Source organism: Corythoichthys intestinalis, chromosome 13, assembly GCF_030265065.1.
Source record: "Corythoichthys intestinalis isolate RoL2023-P3 chromosome 13, ASM3026506v1, whole genome shotgun sequence".
In the NCBI taxonomy this organism is placed as follows: Eukaryota; Metazoa; Chordata; class Actinopteri; order Syngnathiformes; family Syngnathidae; genus Corythoichthys; species Corythoichthys intestinalis.
In genome coordinates this window covers 6378871-6398094 of record NC_080407.1, presented here as the reverse complement: position 1 = coordinate 6398094, position 19224 = coordinate 6378871, and the positions used below count along the sequence as shown (strand labels likewise).

Here is a 19224-nt window from a genome sequence, read left to right as displayed (position 1 = left end):
TAGATTTATGTCAATTTTTTATTGATTTCAATTTATATTCAATCATTTCAACATGTATTTCTAGTTTTATTTCAATTTTTATTGATTTATGTCAATTATTCTTGAAATTGTATTGTATTTTTATTTCATTATATATTGCATTACTTCAACATCTGTTTATTTAACTTCCAAATCTTTTCAATGTGGCGCTCTCGGTTACCTCAAATAAATATTGAAATAAAAAAAATTAAAAAATATATTTTTGCAGATAAATATGGACCTAGAAATTGACCTGGATACTGAAATAGAAGCATTTTAATGACACATGCATTTATTGATGTCATTTTTGTTGTATCCACTCCAAGAACACTCACTCGATTCTATGATTGTTGATTAGCATGTTAGCAAAAATACTTTTTCACTTTAGGCCAGAGTGACGAGGTGAGCGGGCCACTTTCTACCAGCGGACCATTGTTGGACACCATTGATATATAGCCAAAAAAAAAAAAAAAAAAGTCCGAGCTGACCTCTAGCCAAGAGTGTCGCCGGTGGACTTGACGCCTAAAACAAAACCACGAGGTCAGTTGCTTTTAACTAAATTTCTTGTTAGTTGTTAAGCAATCAGCTTTGCAATCTGTCGAAGATTGACGAACAATCCGCTCGTTCATTTGCTGTGCGTTCAACGCTAATTAGTAAATTAGCTGTCAAATTAAGCTACGTTTCAAAGTAGCTGCCGTTATGAATACTTAAGTTTGTGCTTTTCGAAAAGTTGACAAAAGGGCTCTTTTGGGATTCTGCTAGCGGTTGAAATTTCAAAATGTATCTTGTCATAGTTTTTTTTGTCTGAATTACATCATAGATATATGTCAAATACAAAAAAAAAAAAATCAAGGTAAGGCCGTTTATTGTTTCGTTTTCCGGAGGAACGTATACTTCTGGCAAAAATAATAAAGATTATCAAACTATCATTCTTTTCCTATAGGCAAAGTTTAAAAAAAAAACAAACAAACAAACTTGTTTTAACGTTTTTTATTTTGTCAGTTGTCCTGCTCCGACAAAATTATATTTTGCGGTTATTTTTCGGTTTGTTTTTCTGTTTTTTTTTTTTTTTTTTTAACAGTCGTTGCTTAAGTCAAAATTAAAGTGTATAAAAACGGAAATACAGTATACTCACGCATACTCAATAACACTAACGTTTCAAGGGATAAATTCCTTAGTCGTAATGACGGAAATCTGCTAGCAGGGGGCGCTAGAGGTCAATAACGAGATTGGAAAACGGGGAAATTGCTGAACATTTTGTGTCAATTTTAAAGCAATTCAAGGGAGTTTTCTTTTTTTTGTCAAAAGCACCAAGATTTTTTTTTCTGGACTGTTTAAAAAAAAAAAAATGGGTGCTTACAGGTCATGTGTTGATATCAGGTCATTTTTCCCCATTGGATTTGAATGCATCCATTGGAAATATTTGGGAAATTTTGGTAGAACTGCACATTTTCTACATTTGAAAATATATATTTTTTTAACAATATTTTCCCCTCTTTTCATCGTGGACCCTAGCAATGGTGCAGCTTCCTCCTTCCCCAACAATGGGTGTCACCATCACTGGTGAGCTGTCAGAGGACAGGAAGGAAACCCAGGATGGTACTTGCTTTGAATTCCCCACTGCATATTATGAGTACGAAAGCTACATTGAAAACGGACTCATCTGCCTCAAACACAAAGTTCGCAACTTGGAGAAAAAGAAGGTAGGAAGACAAAACTGTGCTGGACGAGATATGTTTTTGTTGTTGTTGTCTTTGCGATAGTTAAAACTGGAACACTACAAGAGACGCCTGGACAGGGGTGAAGCTCTTAATAAAGACCAAGTGGTGAGTTCGGGTTAAACCAAATGAAATTACTATCATTATTAAATGTTTTCTGTTGTTGTGCCTTTTAGGCTGCTGTTGCTACATATGAGCAAGTCGTACACAACTTGGAATTTGCCAGGGAGCTCCATAAAGTTCTGGATAGTTTGACTCAAAGCGTAAGCAGTACGAAATACTACAACAGTACAGTACTTTGCTTTTCAAGTACAAATATCGTGAGCAACGTGAAAATGTGTCCTAAAAGTGACCTAAATATTCTTCAATACTCGCTAAAAGTTATTTGAATACTGCTTCAATAATGTTCTTTTTAAAATAATTGTGTATACTGCATTTACAAGGAACAAATATATTTACCTTGAATAAATATATATATTTAAAAAATATTGGGTGAATAAGTAAGTACATGGAAATATAAATTATATTAAATTGAAAAAAGATAGTAAATATTGGAAAATTCTAAATTAAAAGAAATAAAAATATTTTTATGAATTGAAAAGAATTAAAGAAAATATAGAAGGTTGATTAAAACTTTTTTTTTCCTTTTCGATTTATCATCACATCCCTATTCCAATTTGTCTTTTTCCCACCAGCTTCTGAGATCCCAGAAGAAGGCCTTGAAGAAGGAGCAGCTTGTAAAGATGGAGGCGGACAGGAGACGGCTAAGCACTGTGCTCAAAGTGCAACAAATCCTAACAGTCATCCAAGAGGAGCACGTCCAAAAAGACCTGCTGAACGGACGTAACCAAGCACCTTACTTACCAGAACATCGCTTGAACAGCCTGAGCCAGCTGGCCAATTTGCTCGGAGCGAGGCAAGACGACAGACTCGGGTGATTTACAATATTGAAAAAATGAAAATGACCACACGAATAATTCATTGAATTCTCGGCCGGGGTTTAAGTTCACAGCAACGGATGGAGCGAGCGGCTGGGATATACATGGACCTTTTGGAGGGAAAAGAAGAAGCGGTGGCTGGATCCACATGTACGTGTCAGCGTGGGAAACGTCACGGGAGAAATCGAGATCTCATTTGTTTGTTTTTCCAGTCAAATCCCTGAAAGAAGAGCTTACCAAATTATTCAACTACAATTACTTCTTTCGTCTTCCACCCAAAGCAACTCAAGGTATGTTCAAGCAGTTACAGCGGTGATATTGGAGTATTAGGCCCACAAAACTAGGACTACGAGAACAAAGTTGCAGTATTTTGAGAAAAAAGGTGCAGTAACGCGAGAACAGTCGCAGTATTACGTACTGAGGGGTTTAAGTACAAATCGCACAGAGAAAATAATAGAACTATGAGGTTAAAGTAATGTTACGAGAATGTCGTACGTTGTAATCCAACCAGGGAAAAAATGCAGTATCATGAGAAAAAAATTGTCGTGACATTACGAGAAAAAAGTTGGAACGTTGCATAATACGAGAAAAAGTAATGTTGCGTAATATTACGAAGAAAAGTCGTTATGCTGCGTAATAGAACGAAGAAAAGTCATCACGATAGGTAATATGTGTAAAAGGAATGTGTAAAAGTTGAAACATTTCAAGAATAAAGTCATACTTTGTAATACTACGATAATAAAGTTGGAGTACTGTAATCTTACAACATTGAAGTCGCAGTATTACGACACGAGAGTCGCTGTAATATGTAAAATTACGAGAAGTAATGTTACGTGGTATTACGAGAATGAATTTATAATATTTACGAGATTATTTATATTACTTTCCCTAATATATATGGATGCAGTATTGATAAATGAGGTAAATTATAGGGCTAAATATTATGTTAATTCTATAAAGCTAGGTTATTTTACCTAGGCTGCATAATGGTTCATTTTAATGGAGGTGGTGAAGCATTAGCTAATTTAGCTAAATTAACAAAATGATATGTTAAGTACTTAAAGGTACGTTAGTTATTTTAGCATGACTGCAATATGTTTCATTTTAATGGAGGTGGCGAAGCACTGCCACTAACTAATTTAGCTAAATTAGTCGCACTGCAGCCATACATATTACGATAAAATACGCTATATAATGACTATGATCTCGTAATTTTACAATGTATGACTTAATTCTTGTAATCAAAGTTGGTTTTAAAAATGACTAAAAACTTGTAATTATCTTCTTGTGTATCTTTGTTAGCAATAGTAAAAGTGACACACACTGCAATTTCCAAGGAGGTAAGATCATTTGTTTTTATCAGCTTTTTCAACTGTTTAACTGAACTTCCTACAGTGGAAGTGAAATGTATTCTGTTCTGTAAACATTTTTAACTGAATTGTGTCTAAATATGTTGAAATCATTTGTTTTCGGAGAAAGGCTAGTAAAGCTAAAAGACAGCCATATCCCAAAAGCGTGAGTACAAAATTATTGAAATGGAAAAGAAAAAAAAGAATGACTATTGATACATTTTCTGATATTTTTTTTTTTAGCTGGATGTTCAAAAGGGATTCCCTGGAATTCTGTTCAATTCTTCCACATTACCCAAAGACCCGACCATGAGAAAGAAACACTTGGAGGACTTGATGACAGAGATCCACGGCTCGTTCAATTTCATACAGGTAGCAATTGAACAACTTGGCTCGCTTCTCTAATTTACAGATTTGAAGTTCTAAAGCGTTGCTCCCTAGGATTCTCTTCTCGATTATGATTCGTCTTCAGAAAACGGACATTACAGTTTTACAAGGGAGCCGTCGGAGTTGTCTTCACCTCCAGGTTAGAACTAATCCAATGGAAATGTTCAATCATATTTTTCTACTAAAACTACCCAGGTATGTTCTTTGTCCCAACCAGGAGCTTTAAGAAACTCTATTGATGTTTTGCCCAAAGAAATGCATGTAAGCCGTCTTTCACTCGACAACAACTTGGTCAGTGGAAACGCCTAGCTAAACTGCTTCCTCTGAGAAAAAGCTAGCAACAGCAAAGATTTAAGCCAAATATTCAATCATCAGATATAAAAAAATAGAATTTTGGACTGTTGACACTGCATGAAAACAAATCTGCAGTGCCGAAGATGCATTTCAAAATGTTCTGACTTGTTTCTTTTCCCTTCCGTTCAAAGTCTACCCCGCTCCCTGCCAGGATACTGGACTCTAAAACCGCTCTGACAAATGTGGACCAGTGCCTAAAAAACTACAGGGTGGAGATTTCTTCAAATGTGAGAATCCGTAATACTCCAGTTTCTTCGTGTAACCCTTTATGTTGAACTGTATTTTTCTTAAGGAGTCCCTGCATTTGCCTGAACAGAAAACATTATCATCCCCGTTGTTTTGTACCCAAGAGCCGGCAATCACTGTCAGTTTGAAGTCTCATTTGAAGTCTGATTTTCCGATGCAAAAGATCCATTGAACTCATGTTTCAGTTACTTCAGGTAGAGCCTAAGTGTGCTAATTCCAGCACCCAAACACCACCTGAGTTTGCGGCCTTTGAAGATGACGCGCAAACATGCGTTTTCCAGAGCAATTTCGGGCCGCTATGCGTTTCCAAGGTGAGTAAATGTATGTTTTGTGACGTCATCTATCATAATCCACTGTCTTATACTTTTATATGTTCACAGGACTCTCAGTCTCAACATGTCTGTGGGTGTGGAGGACAGCATCATTCCAGTGGTATGTTTACCATTTGAAATATTTATTTTATTATTTTTATGTACATTTCTTCATTTGCTGTCATCCCTCCCACTTCAAATGGATTGGACGTCTAGCGTTGTCAACGTTTTGGGGCATTTATTGGTTATATCCTATTGATTTGGGAGGATTCAAGTGCACTTCCTGTTCATGTTGTATCACTTCCTGTTCATTTTGGGTCATTCTGTTGATTGTCAGCCACTTCCTTCTGATTTTAGGGCATTTTCATGTCACCTCCTGCTCATTTTGGGTCATCCTGTTCACTTTGAATCTCTTTGTGTTTGTTTTGGGGCGTTTCCAGGTCACTTCCAGGCGTTTCTCGGGCAATTTAAACGCTTTCTTTAAAAAAGACCTTTCTTATCCCCTACTAAAATGCCCTCAGGGCGGCCATGTTGGCACCATTCCCATTGAAAGTCAGTGCGTTGACAGTAAAATGAAGTCATGGCTACTGTATTTCCACAGCTCCTGCAATTTTCCCCCCCCCGTTTGCTCTTGCAGTCTGGCGTAACGCCTCGCAAGTAAGCAGCCCAGACCAGGAAGAAGAATTCACAGCGGTGGATTCAGGACACGGAGATTCCCTTCCAGTCTCCCTCATGGAGGTTCCACACAGTCCTCACAGACACGATCACGCTTCCGTACTTCCCGTGCATCTCTACCCTCTTTCCCAGCCACTTCGAGTTGCTTTCACAGCCTCCCGCACAGCTAATTTTGCGCCGGCCAACCTCGACCAGCCTATAATTTTCGATCAGCTACACAGCAACCTCGGAGAGATGTTCGATACCCACATCGGTCGCTTCACCTGCCCCGTTAACGGAATATACGTTTTCATGTTCCACATCCTGAAGCTGGCTATTAACGTGCCACTTTACATCAACCTCATGTGCAATGAAGAGGTCATGGTGTCGGCGTACGCCAACGATGGCGCGCCGGATCACGAGACTGCGAGCAACCACGCCATCCTGCCGCTCTTCCAAGGAGATCAGGTTTGGTTGAGGTTGCATCGTGGCGCTATATACGGAAGCACCTGGAAGTATAGTACATTTTCAGGTTTTTTACTTTACCAAGACTGAGATTTGTCAAGTAAAGGGCTGGAAATGTTTGGGTGGTGGGTTTGACGTTGACACGAAGAACCGGTTTTTGGAAAATCTGGACCGGGAAGGTCAATTTGATCTCTTGATGTGGTGGAATACAACATGAGCAGTGATTTGCGTGCTTGTTTTCATTTCAAACTTTACTTTTTTAAAGTGTTGCTTTCAAATGAATTTGAATTTACAGTATGCCTACTGTTTGGTCATTATAAACCCTTGATAACTGAATTTACTTTCAACAAATATGTTTAAATACGTAAGTACATAGCAATAGTATTAATACCAAAATAGTAAATTTAGAAAGTCATCTGAAAAAATATAGTTCACTAAAATATATATTTTTCATTCTTATTAAGAATTTTTACTTTTAATTTTAGTTTTTTCCTATTTTTAGTTTAACATTTTTGATATATAATATTTTTTATTTTTCTCTGTCATGTTCCTTCCCACCTAAAAGCATTTGAGCCATCAAAATGACCAAAATTCTAATGTGACTTTCTTTTGACAAACAAAAAATGACCATTCCTCCAAAAGCATGATTTTTTTTTTTTTTTAATTTGAAATTTCAAACTGGCATTTGTCATACGATTTTCATTTATACATCAAAAATTTCAGGACGCGAAGGGGCATAAGGTTTTTATTTTCGCTAAAAATGTAAGGTTCGGCCAAAATTTGAAATGCCTCAAATTAGCAGGAAGGGAACCTGAAATGCCTCCAAATCAGCAGGAAGTCACTCCGGTTTTGCATATGCATTTACAGGTATGTACAATTAGGACATGGAAGTTGGGGTTACTGCTGTTTTTGTTTCTGCTAATCATTGGGGGGGGGGGAATCTGGCTCTGTGGCAACCGTCATGTCAGGGAGTTACGGCAAGAAATTCTAGCCACTTTCTCCCCTGCGTCTATTGCTGTCAATAAAAGACAGAGTTAATGCTTGTGTGTATTAATACTTATGACATTAATTGCATTATGTATAATATATTCAAAAGTATTCCGCACTATTAATAGTCATCTATATTAACTCTCAATGAGACAGTGAGTTAATGCACAGTTAATTCATTAAGAATTGATGCAAATAAAGTTAAGCATTTATAAATGAAGGCAGGGGAATTTATCTTTTTAAGGTTTTTAAATGACCAAAAGTAGTCACATGCTTTATGAAAGGGATAAAGGTCAACTTTGGATAACAGTAAGGGAATCAAAATATATTTTTAATACAAAAATATTGAATAAAAAAAACGAGTGTATTTTTGACATTGATCGAATACATTTAAAACATTTTCAAACATATTAATTTTGTTCTTCTCCAAGACTCAAGATGGCAGCAAACCCCAATAACTACTAGTAAATAAAGCCGTGAATTGTTCGCTCCCCCCCCCCCCCCCCTGGTTTTTTTTTTTTTTTACGTCTGTCGGTGACTGCTTTCCGGCATAGTTTTGCTTGTTGGAATTTTCATGAACCACCGCATTATTTCCTCAATAGATCAGTAGTTCTCGCCAAAACAAGTATTTATTCAAGTCCTTCGTGGAAAATTCAGTCTCTGCATGGGCGACATTTAATGCACGTCCGCGACGTTCATCAGAATAAAGTGAATAGCGTTTGCATGCACTATTTTGGGACCCCGAATTATTAACGACATGGATCCCAACCGAATAATTCAGGCTCTAAGAGGGACTATCGATCCAAATATGAGAAGAAGGGCCGAAGATGAACTCAATCAGGTAGGTGCTGAAAATGGAATGATGACATTTTGGGTCGTGGAGGAGTTGAATGTAGCGCTAAAGCTGTCGAATATTGTTTATCATTGAAGTATTCTTCTTGTTTACCGCTGTTTCAGTCCTACAAGATCATCAATTTTGCACCAACTCTGCTTCAGATCATCACATCAGAGCAGGTGGAGTTTCCAGTTCGGCAGGCAGGTGTGGTAATGTTTATTAGTTCCTTGAAAACTTGTCAAAAATCTATTTTGAAATGACTAAAGAGTTTGTTTTCCCACAGCGGCTATCTATCTGAAGAACATGATTAGCCAGTACTGGCAGGACAGAGAGCCTTCCCTGGGAAAAGTAGTGTTTCCTTTCAATATTCATGAAAATGACCGCCAGCAGATTAGAAACAACATTGTTGAGGGGGTTATCCGTTGTCCTGACTCCATACGGTAAGGAAAATTAATTTTTGTAGTACAATTCAACAAGCTGTAATTTTGCATAACATTACGAGGAAAAATAATTCATTCCGTAATTTTACGAAAAGTTGTCATGTAATTTTACAAGAAAAATGATGTAATATTACAAGCTCAAACTCGGTAGCTCAATGTAATATGCAGTGCTGTTAATTAGCTAAATATTAACGTACCTAAAGCTACGTAAATGACCTTGGCTGGGTAATTTGATTTTCTTATTTGTGAAGACTATTCTTAAATACATTTTACCAGAGGTGGCCAAATACTACATAAAAGACGCAGTAGCTAATTTTGCTCCTACGTAAAACTTTAAACCGATAATGTTATGACTTCATTCTCATAGGCCTGTGTTTTTTACTTAGCCATCTCCACCTAATCTTACACCGGTTATCCCTTGCGTACACTTTATACAGAGCCCAGCTGACCATGTGTCTTCGAACGATCATCAAACACGATTTCCCAGGACGCTGGACTAACATAGTGGACAAGTTAAACTTGTACTTGCAGTCGAACAACAGTGCTAGCTGGTATGGTAGCCTGCTCGCGCTTTACCAACTGGTCAAAACATATGAGTGAGTCACCTATCAGTCAGTGGAATTATTAACCGATCCATTTACCAATGATCCACTTAACTGTGATCTTTCACTACCTGCAGGTACAGGAAAGCTGACGAGAGGGAGCCGTTGCTTACGGCAATGCAGATATTTCTCCCAAGGATGCAGCAACTCATCATCCAGCTGCTAGCAGATGCGACAGTCTTCTCGGTTCTAATTCAAAAACAGATTGTTAAAATATTCCATTCTCTCATACAGGTACGTAGCAGCTAAATTATTACGCTTTATTAGCGCGACTTTTCCTCATACTAATAATAAAAGAGTAACGTTGTTTTATTACTTCATTCTGGGGCTAATGCTAAGATTTTAAACACGTAATACTACGACTTATGTCTTGTACTAACACTATGACTTTGAAGTCGGAATTCTTGTATGGACTGCTGTTAATACTGAAAGTGATTTTCTACCTGCAGTACTCGCTGCCTCTTCAGCTGATCAACAATACAGTGATGACACAATGGATGGAAATCTTTCGAGCTATAATGGACCGTGATGTTCCTGTTGTAAGACTGCTAATACTTGGTGTATTATGAACAAAATTGGAGCATATTTAAAAAAAAAAAAAAAACTTGTATTTTACTAGGTTTGACTTGTATTGTATTTCACTTGACTTGTTAGGAAACTTTGAAACTGGATGAAGATGACCGTCCAGAATTATCATGGTGGAAATGTAAGAAATGGGCACTGCGCGTTATTACCAGACTGTTCAAGCGGTAAGTATTGACTTTTAAAAAGATATATATTTACATATTGCTACTCCATGAAGACAACTAGAAAATGACATTTCTGGTGAAATGGAATTGAATTTTGGGCTATATATTGGTCAATTTCTTGTCAACTTGTTTGATATCCTGCACAGTCAATGGGAATGAAAGATGAGCATTCACAGCCTAACCCTCCCAGTCAACATGGATTGGACATTTACCACTGTCAATGGCCACCAATAAGTGCACTATAACCACTGAAATGAAAATATCTACAAAAATTTTTTTTTTTTTTTTTTTTTTTTTTTTGTAGTTTGGTTGGTTTTGGTGTGTTTTTTCCCTCCTGCACTTTACACAGTTTATCAGGGTTTTTATCCATTATTTTTTGCTGCGCAGCACATACATTGGTGACACAACCAGACACCGCTAAGATGCAGGCTAACTACACATCAAATGAACACGAGACGGAAACTTGCACATTTTCGTCTTGTCTCATCAGACGAAAACTGGCATTAGGCTTGTTATATTTTAGTCTCGCAAAACACAATTTGGCCTTGTTTTTTTTATCTCGTCATCGCCATGATAAAAGTGTTGGTTGACAAAATATTTTCGTTCTCATCATTGACGAAAACAACCCTGCCCACAATGAACAGCAAATGACCGAAAGTCTCCAGGAAGTGACTTATGTTTCAGAGAAATGGCATTTTCTAGTAGTAATAGTTTTATTTAGGTCTGATTTTATGATTCCTTTTGTTTTTTCAGGTATGGAAGTCCGGGCAATGTGACAAAAGAGTACTTGGAGTTTGCAGATTTCTTCTTGACGACATATGCAGTGGGCTTACAGCAAGTAATTATTTGCCATCTGGGATTCAAGTCAAAGTATTTCGTCTGTTGATTTGTCTTTTTCTGTCTTCCCCAGGTCTTGTTGAAAGTATTGGATCAATACAGACAGAAACAGTACGTTACTCCTCGAGTCCTCCAGCAGTCTCTTAACTACCTCAACCAGGGGCTTTCCCATTCTCTGACATGGAAACAGATGAAGCCCAACATGCAGGTAAGAATAGGTCGTTTTTGATCGAAGACTTACAAATATAAACTGATTTTGGTCCTTTACAGACTATTTGCCAGGAGGTGATATTCCCTCTTATGTGTTATAAAGATGAGGACGAGCGTTTGTGGCAAGAAGACCCGTTTGAATACATCCGCATGAAGTTTTGTGAGTATTTTAATCGCAGCAATATGGATTTGTTGTGACTTGGAATGCCTTTTTTTTTTTTTTTTTTTTTTTAAATTAATTTACTTATTTATTTATTTATTTGTAGACCTCTACGACGATCACGCCCTTCCAGCCACCGCTGCGCAGAGCCTTTTGTGCAATGCTGCGAGAAAGAGAAAGGAGGTGAGGTGAAGAATAGACTTTATTCTGTGATTTAAGGGCATTCGCTGACCAATTACTATGGATTTGCAGTCGATATCTGCTGGTTTTAGGGCATTTTTGGGTCACTAGCTGTTCAGTTTGGGCCGTCGTGATCATATCAAGAGTGGGAGGGTTCGTTCATTTCCTGCCAGCCCTCCTACATCTAATGGATCGGATGTCTACTCGTGATCAATTCATTTCCATTCACGGCAGGAGCACGAAAAGACATTTCATCGGCCCTACCAACATGGCCGCCCTGTGGCACATTTCCTATTAAAGTCAAAGCATTAAAAATAACATGAAGTCAAAACTAGCTTATTTCTCAACCCATTTATAAAAGATTTCAACAATGTCAAAGCATTTTACTATTTACTCATCGGATGCCATTGACATGATGTCCAATCCATTGGAACTTTTTTTTTTCTATTTCAAGGTTTTGCCTCAAATGATGGAGTTCTGCTGTCAAATACTGATGGATCCCACATGTGACTGCCGAAGGAAAGACGGAGCATTGCACTGCATCGGAGCACTCGCCGACCTACTACTCAAGGTCATCATACAAATATCCTGCATATAGTGTACAATTTTGTTTTCCGTTCCCAGCTTGTTCATGAAGGCATCTGTGGTAGAGCCTAGTTCGGGCCTAAAAAATCCAGCCCGACCCGACACGGCCCGCTGGTATTGAGGCCCGACCCGGCCCGAGCTCGATCACTTAACTAGATTTGCAGGCCCGAGCCCGAAAAACCCGATTTTTTTTTTTTTTTTTTTTTTTTTTTTTTTGAGTGACGCGGAAAAAACGCAGCAGCAGCAATTTATTTTCATTTCTTCGAGTTGGCAGAAAAAAACGCAAGTTTTCTTAATGTTTAAATAATCTACATATTTTTTTGAGAATTATCAAAGCATTCACACAACGAAATAACGCTGGGAAAGTTTGTTAAATATATTTCTGAGTGTGTGGGATATTGTTCTCACATGGACGCGCCTCTCTGACAAGGAAATGAAAAAGCGGCCGGCGCCACGCCGTTCGTGCACACGCAAAAGCGCAATACAGAGAGCCTGCTCTCCATTTATTTATTTTTTTGGAGTGACGCGGAAAAAAACGCAGCAGCAGCAATTTATTTTCATTTCTTCGAGTTGGCAGAAAAAAACGCAAGTTTTCTTAATGTTTAAATAATCTACATATTTTTTTGAGAATTATCAAAGCATTCACACAACGAAATAACGCTGGGAAAGTTTGTTAAACATATTTCTGAGTGTGTGGGATATTGTTCTCACATGGACGCGCCTCTCTGACAAGGAAATGAAAAAGCGGCCGGCGCCACGGCGTTCGTGCACACGCACAAGCAGAAGTGCAATACAGAGAGCCTGCTCTCCAATTTTTTTTTTTTTTTTTTTTTTAAATAATTTATTAGTCCGGCATGGCAGCCCGACCCGAACTGACCCGAACGTGAATGCTTAAAATGTGGGCCCGACCCGACCCGACATTCGGGTCGGGTCGGGTCGGGTTCGGGTTCGGGCACAAAATCTAACCTCTAATCTGTGGGGCTTTTCTACAGAAGCAGATTTACAAGGAGCAGTTGGAGTTGATGCTGCAAAACTATGTCTTCCCATTGCTCAACTCTCGATTGGGTTACTTGCGAGCCAGGGTAAGTAAAGAGCGAGTGAAGGTCAAAGGTTAGAATATCTATAAGGTCAAATTTGACGCCAGAAATGGAATCTTTGTCGTCCAACGACATTCATTTTGGATGAACAGGACCAGGCGTTGCCGAGATATTTGAGAAGAAAATTGGCAGGAAAGGTCAAAAGGTCACCATGTCATATCTTTATAACTCCTGACCTGATTTTGCAGAAATTTTTGGTGGGGCATTTCTGGGTCACATCTTTTTTAACACATTGGCTGCTATTGACAACTGTAGGCGAAAGTTGGTTCATTCGCTCTTTCTAGTCGACATGGATTGGAATTCTGTTGCCGTCAATGGCAGCCAATAATGACTCAAACTGTAATATCGACTTAATGTAGCAATCGTTTATCGTGTTATTTGTGTTTTTTGCAATTTTTCACAGCTTTGCCAATTTTGGGGTGTTTTTTTTTTTTTTTTTTTGCGATTGGACATCTAGTGCCGTCAATGGCAGTCAGTGAGTGCCCTGTAACCAGTAAAATAACTAAATCAGCTTTTTAGGGGGGTGGGGGATTCAGTTTTACCAATGTCTTGTGGACTTTTTTTTTTTTTTTTTTTTCCCCCAAGGTTTTAGACGTTCTTTTTAGCTATTTTGGCGTTTTTTTCTGTTTTTGCAGGTTATCTGCCTTTCTAGTGCAGTTTTTTTTTTTTGTAGTTTTGTGGGGGGGTTTTGGGCGGGGATTGTTTTTTACCTTTTTTTTTTTTTTGTGGCAAAGCATCCCCACATTTACATGTTTTTGTTTTCCAGTCGTGCTGGGTCCTCCACTGTTTCAGTCAGTTGAGTTTCCACAACGCGGTGGCTTTGAGGAACGCCGTGGAGTTAGTCCGGAAGGACCTGGTGGACGAAAATGAAATGCCAGTCAAGGTGGAGGCGGCCATTGCTTTACAGTTGTTGGTCAGCAATCAGGAAGAGGGTACGTCGAGAAATATCCGCTTACAAAATACTTTTAATATAACAGAAAAAACTATTGTGCGCTCAGCAAAGCTATACATCCGGCCGTACGTCCGAGCCGTTATGCAGGAGCTGCTACGCGTCGTCAAAGAGACGGAGAGTGACGATTTGACAAACGTCATTCAGAAAATGATCTGCGAGTACAGCGAAGATGTTGCAGTCATCGCTGTTGACATGACACAGAACCTGGTAAGATGTGGCGAGACTAAATGGCCACCGAATGACTTCAAATTGTTTTAAAATATTGACCTTCCTAGGCGGAGATCTTTAACAGGGTTCTTCAGAGCGATGAATATGAGGAGGACGAGGACAAGACGGTCACGGCTCTTGGCATTCTGAGCACCATCGACACCATTCTCACGGTTGCTGTGGACCACAAAGAGGTGGCTCATGCACTTCTGTTGTAATGAGAGAAATACGTCGTTGTTGGAGACGCAGATCAAATGGCAACAAACAATGCACTGCAATAACTGAAAAAAATGGGCAAAAATATGAAAAAAAAATTGGGAAAATAAAATGACTGTGAAAAACCCCCAGATTTGGCAAAACTGCAACAAAAAAAGTAGAAAAAATTTGAAAATAATACATAGAGAACGTGAAGAAAACGCCAAACTGAAGAAAAGAAAAATTGCATTGTAAAAAATGCACACAAAAACTGGCAAAAAAACAAAACAAATCGATTATCAAATTTGTTGCCAACTAAATTATTAATCGATTAGTTGATGCAACCTTGGTGTGGATGTCTGAGCGTCAGTTTCAAACAAGTGGACCTGAAAATCTCCCGAAATTAATAGGAAGCGACAAAAAATCGACACAAAACTAAATCTAGAACAATAAATGTATTGTGCAAAGCAATTTATAGTATAAGTCGATTATTGTTTCTCTCCCTTAGATCACTCAACAACTGGAAGTTATCTGTTTGCAGTTGATTGGACTTGTCTTGCAGAAATCTATCATAGGTATGTCTATGCACCCCCCCCCCTCAAATGTCACTACTATGCAAAAAGTTTGTCTTGTTGACAGAATTCTATGAGGAGATTTTTTCTCTGGCATTTGGACTTACGTGCCAGACCATCTCCCCCCAGATGTGGCAGCTGCTCAGCGTTCTATATGAGGTCTTTCAGCACGACTGCTTTGACTACTTCACTGGTTGGTTGGTTGGTTGTTCTCGCCTAACTACACGATAGAAATGAAAACAGAGTTTATAAATGGTGATTTTAGTCAACAAACAAGTTCAAAATGAACTACCAATGAAAAATATGTCCTAAATTCCACTTCAAACATGTAGGAACCCTGTTTTATACATATCCTAGTATATTGTTTGACCAAAAAAAAAAAGCCCAATTAATTTTATAGCGAATTCATATTATTTACAGATTTAAAAAAAAAAAAGGTATTTCAAGGCACACAACATTTGTCAAGTAATAGTAAAAAATTCAACAAAATTTGATGAAAAGATTCCCATTTCTTTCCAATGCAGGAAAAAAAATAACCCAATATCAAGGAGGTGACCTGAAAAAGCCCCAAAATATAGAAAGAAGTGACCCAGAAATGCCCCAAAAATAGCAGGAAATGACAACTGAAGAGGAAGTTACTCTGGAAAAATTCCTAACAATTCTTATATTTGCGATCCAGATATGATGCCACTTTTACATAACTACGTCACAGTGGACACAGATGTCTTCTTATCCAACCCCAAGAACTTGGAGATAATCTTCAGGATGTGCAAAAAGGTATCTCATTTCTAAAAGCAAACTGTCTGTGGTTTGCAACTTCATCTGCTCGCTTATCCGTTGTAGGTTCTGATTGCAGATTCGGATGAAGAAGCAGAGTGTCATGCTGCTAAACTCTTGGAAGTGATTATACTGCAGTGCAAAGGAAGAGGAATAGACCAGGTACTGAGCTTTCATGTCTTATTCAATGCATCTAATCGTTCCAAATACAATATAATATGTCTGACAGACAGTTTTCTTTTGCAGTGCATCCCTCTGTTTGTGGAGGCGGTACTAGAGCGTTTGACACGCGGCGTCAAATCCAACAAGCTTCGGATCGTGTGCCTGGAAGTGGCGATCGCTGCTCTTTACTACAGTCCGGCTCTTCTCATGCACACTTTGGAGAACGCGCACCTCTCCCAAAATCAAAAGTCCGTCACCGCCCACTTCATCAACCAGTGGATGAACGACACAGAGTTCTTCCTCGGGTGAGTGATTACAATGAATCTCGTCGTCTAGTCTTGTCATTTTGATGCAATCGCAGGCTCCATGACCGTAAGCTGTGCATCATCGGCTTGACCGTGCTGATGGAGCTTCCGAGCCGTCCGACGGCGCTGGAGAGTGTCGTCGATCAAATCCTTCCTTCAGTACTGCTGCTCTTTTTGGGCCTCAAACACTTGTCCGCTTCGCATCACATCAACAGAGCGGACCGGCTAACCCACTCGAAGGCTATGGATGAAGATCAAATCCGTGAGTTGGCACAAGTTCCCCTTTCTTGCTTGTGTTTGCTACCAACATGGCGTGAACTTTCCCCAGCACTTGTAAAAACAATTTGTACAACACGGTGAAGTCGAGATTTGCCCGTTGCAAAATTCAATTATCATCACGGAAAAGTTATTGTTTCGATTCTGTTTATAAGGGATGTCCCGCCCTCCGTCCACTAATCGGCCAATTACGAGATTAATATTTTGGTCCAGCTGTGTACATGTCCTACAGTGCATCAGCACAATGCAGCAAAGCTTCTCACGCAATATCTCCAGAAATCTCCTTTTCTAGTTTCTGATTGAAATGCAACATCGATATAATGCAACTTCATTCTCCATTGCGAAGCACTTATCTGGTAGCCCAAAGTTGGCACTTTTAATATTTTCATCTTGGTTGCAGTACCATTTTTGGACACTCCTCTTTTTGAGCTAACCTGGGTAGTTGATGGCACTGTGTCAGTGTGTTTCAAACTCGTACTTCATGTTGTACCTTTAAAAAATTGGGTCGCAAATGATCATGTTTTTCATCTCCAGAGGAGATTCCCAGCGATGAGGATGAGGTGAATGAGGAATGCGGTGTCACGCAGCAGCAGTCCAGCGAGCCAATGGGTCTCGGAGATGAGAGTAATGATGATGATGACGAAGACTGGGATGAGGGGAATTGCTTTGAAGGAACACCACTGGAAGAATACAGCACTCCCCTCGACTATGACAACGGAGAAGACGAATATCAGTTCTTTGCATCTGCTCTGCTAAGTAAGTCTTATGTCGTGTCCTGTAACGATACAAGGTCACGAGTCGACTGTTGAATCTCTCCGACAGGGGTGCAGAATACAGATGCGGCTTGGTACCAGTCTCTGACTGCCACCCTCAGTCATGACCAGAAAGCCCAACTGCAGGAGATTTACAGCATCTCACAACAAAGAAGGAGTAATGCCAGCAAAGGTCAATAATAAGGAACATAGCTTTTTTCTGCTCAATTTTTTAATTGTGTATACATTCAAAGTAATATTGCCAAGTGAATAAGAAAATGACTGAATTTTGAATTGAGCAGGAAAATGACTGCATTTTGAACTGAGCAGGAGAAAGGTTTCTCAACAGTATGTATTCTAATGTGTATTAATAAACAAGCTTCAAAACTTGTTCCTTTGTTAGCTGTTAGGCTATGCTAGACTAAAGTAACGAGCGCCAAGACAGTTTAAAGATTATTAGTTTGATATGCCGGACATGTCGTCAAAGCTTCGGTTTGGTTAAGTGACTGAAATTGAGGAAAAATAAGACTCATAAAAAAAGAAACCTAAATCAGTGAGATACTGCACTTTTTAACTTTTGTGACCAATCAAAAGGTGGCAAAGTTTAGGCCACCCCTAGAATACGTCGCGAGTTGCTAATCACTCACTGTTGCCGTGATCGACCCGTCCTCCCAAAACCTGTCCCTTATTTCTCCAATTTTACTTTGTTCCTCAGCTTTTCTGTTAAATACCCCAAAATCAACTGGACGTGACCAGTAAATGCCCCTAAGGGATAAGGAAGTGGGCGAAAGTAAAAACGAATTGACCTGTAAATGCCTCGAAATCAATAGGAAGTGACCCATAAATCAACAGGAAATGGTGTGAAATGCCCCAAAATGAACTCGATTCCCAGCATTGGCTGCCACTGAACGTCAGAGGTCCAAATGCGATCGAAGTGGGAGGGATGGCAGTGAATGAACGAACGTTCGTTTTCAAGTGCACCATGAAATTCGGCGGCTTATTAGCCTAGCTGCTAACAAAGAGAACAAACGAATTTTTGGGGAGCAAGAAACTATCAATGTCAGGTGCGGTTTGCTACATAAGAACACATACTGGAGGGGGGGAGCCTTAATCTTGATCAGATGACAAATGTCCTCCAAATTTATACACAAAACAATAATGAATACAACTTGAACACAAATGGAAAGTTAGTGTTTCTAATTGGTTGAAAAAAAGTTTGTATGCTTTTGTCTTATTAGATAAATGAACTGCTGTACTTTAGTGTTGAAATTGTGTTGTCATGAAATATTTTGGTCACGTTTTGTCATCTGGCAAAATAATACAAAAATATGGATTAGGCCGAATGTTGAAAAATATTTTAAATATACAGTTCATTGACTGCAACATAGTTAACATTAACAAATATTGAGGAAAATAGGATTTTATCATGTATATGTCTGTGCTAACGGTTAGCTTAGCTTGAACGATACAGTATTTATGAAGACTTACCGCTATTATGTTCCGCTATTAATTTGGAGTTATTTTATATATGTGTACAGTATATTCATCTATTTTTTGCCATAAATATTTCCGACGTGAAAAGTTGTAGCGTCATTTCACCACTAGATGACGATCTTGTACTTTGAACATGCGCAAGACGTGTCATTAAAATTTTTTTATGTGATCAAATTACTGGCAAACGTGTTTTACTGCTCAATTGCTGTTTGTATTAGCAAGCTAGCTGTTCTTCGTTAAACGTTTTAGACTCAGCAGTTGAACTCATTTGATTTTTTTTTGGGGGGGGGGAGTTTGGGGGTATAGTAAATATCTGCTCTGTATTAAAAAATAAAAACTTGAGTGTTGTAGTTTTAATCATGTTTTTCACTTTAATATGGACTTATTTTATGGCGTTTAAAATTGATAAG

The 19224-nt window shown here is 38.7% G+C and overlaps 2 protein-coding genes across 4 annotated transcripts; both read left to right on the top strand.

Moving 5' to 3' along the window:
- The first annotated feature begins 413 nt into the window (after nt 1-413).
- On the top strand, nt 414-6818 carry caprin2 (caprin family member 2). 3 transcript variants are annotated; one of them, XM_057855548.1, is made up of 17 exons: nt 414-558; nt 1534-1721; nt 1782-1844; nt 1913-1999; nt 2432-2652; nt 2742-2824; nt 2887-2964; nt 3977-4014; nt 4154-4189; nt 4267-4395; nt 4465-4549; nt 4628-4671; nt 4896-4991; nt 5057-5128; nt 5196-5321; nt 5391-5442; nt 5959-6818. In XM_057855548.1, the coding sequence occupies exons 2-17, from the start codon at nt 1536-1538 to the stop codon at nt 6528-6530; spliced, it is 1968 nt and encodes a 655-aa protein (XP_057711531.1). In that variant the 5' UTR covers nt 414-558; nt 1534-1535; the 3' UTR covers nt 6531-6818. The 3 variants fall into 3 exon arrangements, with proteins under 3 accessions (XP_057711531.1, XP_057711530.1, XP_057711529.1); XM_057855547.1 differs by having other exon boundaries at nt 2432-2670; nt 5205-5321; nt 5959-6813; XM_057855546.1 differs by having other exon boundaries at nt 2432-2670; nt 5959-6812.
- A 1160-nt stretch (nt 6819-7978) lies between these two features.
- Nucleotides 7979-19010, top strand: ipo8 (importin 8). Its single transcript, XM_057856410.1, has 24 exons — nt 7979-8268; nt 8385-8466; nt 8546-8702; nt 9140-9298; nt 9382-9538; nt 9754-9843; nt 9959-10053; nt 10807-10891; nt 10964-11098; nt 11161-11260; nt 11367-11443; nt 11895-12011; nt 13018-13107; nt 13889-14054; nt 14121-14281; nt 14350-14475; nt 14985-15051; nt 15116-15241; nt 15728-15825; nt 15892-15987; nt 16072-16292; nt 16349-16554; nt 17103-17324; nt 17391-19010. The coding sequence occupies exons 1-24, from the start codon at nt 8185-8187 to the stop codon at nt 17519-17521; spliced, it is 3048 nt and encodes a 1015-aa protein (XP_057712393.1). The 5' UTR covers nt 7979-8184; the 3' UTR covers nt 17522-19010.
- Nucleotides 19011-19224: the final 214 nt, after the last annotated feature.

Coding starts and splice junctions, on each gene's coding strand:
- caprin2 (XM_057855546.1), top strand. CDS start 1,536: ATGGTGCAGCTTCCTCCTTCCCCAACAATGGGTGTCACCATCACTGGT. Junction 4,190..4,266: donor GACAGCCATATCCCAAAAGC/GTGAGTACAAAA, acceptor TTTTTTTTTTAG/CTGGATGTTCAAAAGGGATT. Junction 4,396..4,464: donor GCTCGTTCAATTTCATACAG/GTAGCAATTGAA, acceptor GTTGCTCCCTAG/GATTCTCTTCTCGATTATGA.
- ipo8 (XM_057856410.1), top strand. CDS start 8,185: ATGGATCCCAACCGAATAATTCAGGCTCTAAGAGGGACTATCGATCCA. Junction 8,269..8,384: donor CCGAAGATGAACTCAATCAG/GTAGGTGCTGAA, acceptor CCGCTGTTTCAG/TCCTACAAGATCATCAATTT. Junction 14,282..14,349: donor TTGACATGACACAGAACCTG/GTAAGATGTGGC, acceptor TGACCTTCCTAG/GCGGAGATCTTTAACAGGGT.